The 3,860-nt window shown below is 40.3% G+C and overlaps 1 protein-coding gene across 1 annotated transcript; it reads left to right on the top strand.

The window, feature by feature from the left end:
- Window positions 1–343: 343 nt before the first annotated feature.
- On the top strand, window positions 344–3,860 carry LOC134668617 (uncharacterized). The gene is made up of 2 exons (XM_063526057.1): window positions 344–712; window positions 1,007–3,860. The coding sequence occupies exons 1-2, from the start codon at window positions 564–566 to the stop codon at window positions 2,181–2,183; spliced, it is 1,326 nt and encodes a 441-aa protein (XP_063382127.1). The 5' UTR covers window positions 344–563; the 3' UTR covers window positions 2,184–3,860.

Below are 3,860 nucleotides of genomic sequence, written 5' to 3' on the forward strand. Positions count from 1 at the left end.
CCGCTTGACAACTAATCCCATGATTTGACGTAGGCACTAGTTTTTACGAAAGCGACTGCCATCTGACCTTCCAACCCAGAGGGGAAACTAGGCCTTATTGGGATTAGTCCGGTTTCCTCACGATGTTTTCCTTCACCGAAAAGCGACTAGTAAAATATCAAATGATATTTCGTACATAAGTTCCGAAAAACTCATTGGTACGAGCCGGGGTTCGAGGTGCGAAATTATCTTAGCGTGTTTATTTATAAAAAGGAATTTACTATTTTACAAACAATGTAGTGCAGTGGCAACATTGTCTTACTTTTTTTGGTCTTGAATTACGATTTTCAGTTTAGTACTATTATTTATTATATTTCCCGACTTCCTTCTTCGCAATTAGGTTTACTATTTGTAGCTGGTATCCCACGCTATAGCCTTACACGGATCTTAAGAGGGTAATTTAAAAAGTTGAAATGGCAACACTACCCTCACCACCTTCGGGTCCCGACGGCCCGCAGCCCTCATTCTGTTTTTTCCGTGCATAGCCTTAACACGTCGTATCGAATATTCAAGCGGTTCTCAAGATGGCGCATAGGAAGAGGAAAAGTGATTTGGATTCAGAAGAAGAAATACGAGAAAAGATCAGAAGACTAGAACAACAACTTTCGCGTAAAAAAGATCGTCGTCGAGTTATTTTTACATCGTCATCGGATGACGAAGATGAACAAGGTTAGTACCTGTGGATTAATCTACCCACATTGTATATTTTTTTCTTTGCGATTCGATGTAAACTGAGTTTTACGTAAATTAAATATGTATAGATAACGAGTATTACGTTCTTCCCGTATGGGGTAGATACTTTTACTCAAAATGTTCTTTTATGATGCGAGACATCTGAATGGGATGTCTTCTTCATACAATATATAAGAACGTTTCGTACCTACACGCATGGTGGTTTAATTGGCCACTAAATATGAAGAAATGTGTTGCGTTCGTCCTGTATGGGGTCGATACTTTCACGACTATACTTCTTCGTTAAGAAATGCCGTTTTATGTTGCGAGACATCTGTATGGGATGTCTTCTTCATACAATCATAAGCACGCTTAGTCCAACTGGGGCTAAGCAATATGAGATTTACCTAAAAGAGCATTCGCCTATCGTTGCAGAACAAGTCTGTACTCGTTCGGCTGGAGCGGCGCGCACCGACGCGGCGCCGTCGACGGGATCGCGGGATTCGCGGGACGAGGTCGCGGCAGGAACGAGCGGCGTGTCGGCGGAGCCCGTGGCCGGCCCGAGCGGCGTGTCCATGCATCGCGCGCGCGCGCCCCCCGCGTCCGCAGCACCGAGCCCCGCGCCGGCACCAGCGACGGAGGCAGCGCCTGAGGTTCCTTGCACGTCAGAGGTCGCCGACCTTGCGCTTAACGAAGACGTTCTTTTATTACTGGGTGACGCGCCTGAACCGGAAATTGATTTCGGTAAACCCATACATAAGGATATAGCCTCCAGGTGGCAGGAAATCCTTATCAAGGGCCTACCGAAAGAAGTAATGGACAAATTGCTAAAGGAATATTTAATTCCAAAAAATTGTGAATATTTGGTCTCTCCTATTCTTAACCCGGAGGCTAAAGTAGCCTTATCAGACTTTATGGTAAAAAGAGATGCCGCATTATCGGCAAAACAAAAACAAATAGGTATTGCTTTAGCTGCCTTGTCCCAAGCGGTTGAATTGGTGATAAACAAGGAGACTTCGTCACAAAAAATCCTGAAGCCATTGGGCGACGCTTGTCGCATTCTTTGCGATAGTCATTTTTGTGAAACAAAAACCCGTCGTGGGTTCGTTACTGCGGCCATTAATGCTGATCTTAAAGATGTTATTACCGAAAGTCCACGCGACAAATTTTTATTCGGTAGCAACATAACTGAGCAATTAAAATCTGCTAAAACTATTAAAGAATCAGGATCTGTTTTAAAGCAAGCTAAGAATCAAAAATCTCAGAAGTTCAATATTAATAACTTCACTAAACGTAAAAACCACAATAGCAACCAGTATAGCAGCCGTTTAAACTGGAGAGCATCGCCGCGAAGAGCCCCCAACAAACAGGAGTACCGGAGACATTCGACGCGGCGTCCTGCGACGAGAGGGAGCTTTCAACAGCGGGAGAAGTCGGAGCGGTCACCGGCCCGGAGGTCCAGGAGGCGCTAGAGCCCGAGGTAAAATACTGCGGACGACTCAAGCATTTCGTTACGAACTGGCTTCGAGTAACCGATGATCCTACAATCTTATCTTGGTTAAAAGGTTATAAAATACCTCTTACCTCCACACCTGTTGACAGCTGCAAGCCAGTAGTGTATCCTAAATCGTCCCAAGAACATTCGGATTTTATGAAAGCCATTAGTTCTTTAATAAAAATAAATGCCATAGAAAAATGCTCACATCGTTCTGATGAATTTCTGTCTAGTATATTTTTGGTTCCAAAACCTAACGGCGACAAACGGTTTATTTTAAACTTAAAACGCTTAAATAAATATGTCGCTACAAGTCATTTCAAAATGGAAGATTATAGGACGGCTGCTAAACTAATTACAGAAAATTGTTATATGGCAAATATAGATATGAAAGATGCTTATTTTTTGGTACCAGTTCATCCTAGTGATAAAAAATATTTGAGATTTAAATATGACGGTACATTATATCAATTTAATGTACTCCCTTTTGGGCTTTCAGTGGCACCTTTTGTGTTTACAAAATTACTAAAACCTGTTATTGAATACCTACGATCTCGTAATATGGTTTCAGTAATTTATTTGGACGACATTTTTTGCATTGGACGAACTTATAATGAATGTTATCAAAATATCTCAAAAACAATATCGCTATTACAAGATCTGGGTTTTTTAATAAATTACGAAAAAAGTTGCCTTGTGCCTCGTAGAGAATGCAAGTTTTTAGGTTTTATGTTCAATTCAAGGGACATGATTATGACCCTACCTAAAGATAAAGTTATAAAAATAAATAAAGCTTTATTAAACTTCTCGCACCTTAAAAAATGTAGGCTCAGAGAATTAGCAAAATTTATAGGACTTCTCACTTCTACCTGTCCTGCCATTCAATATGGATGGCTTCATACAAAAAATTTAGAGCGTTATAAATATCTTTGTTTGCTAGATAATCCTAACTACGATCAAAAAATATCGTTACCTCAATATTTAAATTCAGATATATCTTGGTGGTTACAAAACATTCAACATGGTCACAATCCATTGCGTCTCAATGAATTCAAAAAAGAAATTTTTTCCGATGCTTCTGGAACTGGCTGGGGTGCTTTTTGCAGTGGCCAGGAAGCATCAGGTTTTTGGAAAACAGAAGAAATCAATTTACATATAAACGTACTTGAGTTAAAGGCAGCTTTTTTCGCATTAAAGGTCTTCGCTGATAATATGTCAGACTGCGAAATTTTGTTGCGAATAGATAATGTCACTGCAATATCGTGTATTAACAGAATGGGTAGTATACAATACCCACATCTCAACAAAATATCCAGGGACATATGGAAATGGTGTGAAAGGCGTAGAATAATGATATATGCGTCTTATATAAATACTAGGCATAACCATGAAGCAGATTTTTTGTCGCGAAGAAAATTTACAGATACTGAATGGGAATTGTGTAGTTCTGCGTATAAAGATATTGTGAACCATTTTGGAAAACCAGATGTTGATCTTTTCGCCAGTCGGTCTAATGCGAAGTGTCACACGTACATTTCATGGAAAAATGACCCTGATGCTTGGGTGGTCGACGCTTTCACGGTTTCCTGGTCGAATTTGTCCTTTTACGCCTTTCCACCGTTTTCAATGATTTTAAAGATGTTGCAAAAAATAA

The sequence above is a fragment of the Cydia fagiglandana genome, chromosome 11 (assembly GCF_963556715.1).
Source record: "Cydia fagiglandana chromosome 11, ilCydFagi1.1, whole genome shotgun sequence".
Taxonomy (NCBI): Eukaryota; Metazoa; Arthropoda; class Insecta; order Lepidoptera; family Tortricidae; genus Cydia; species Cydia fagiglandana.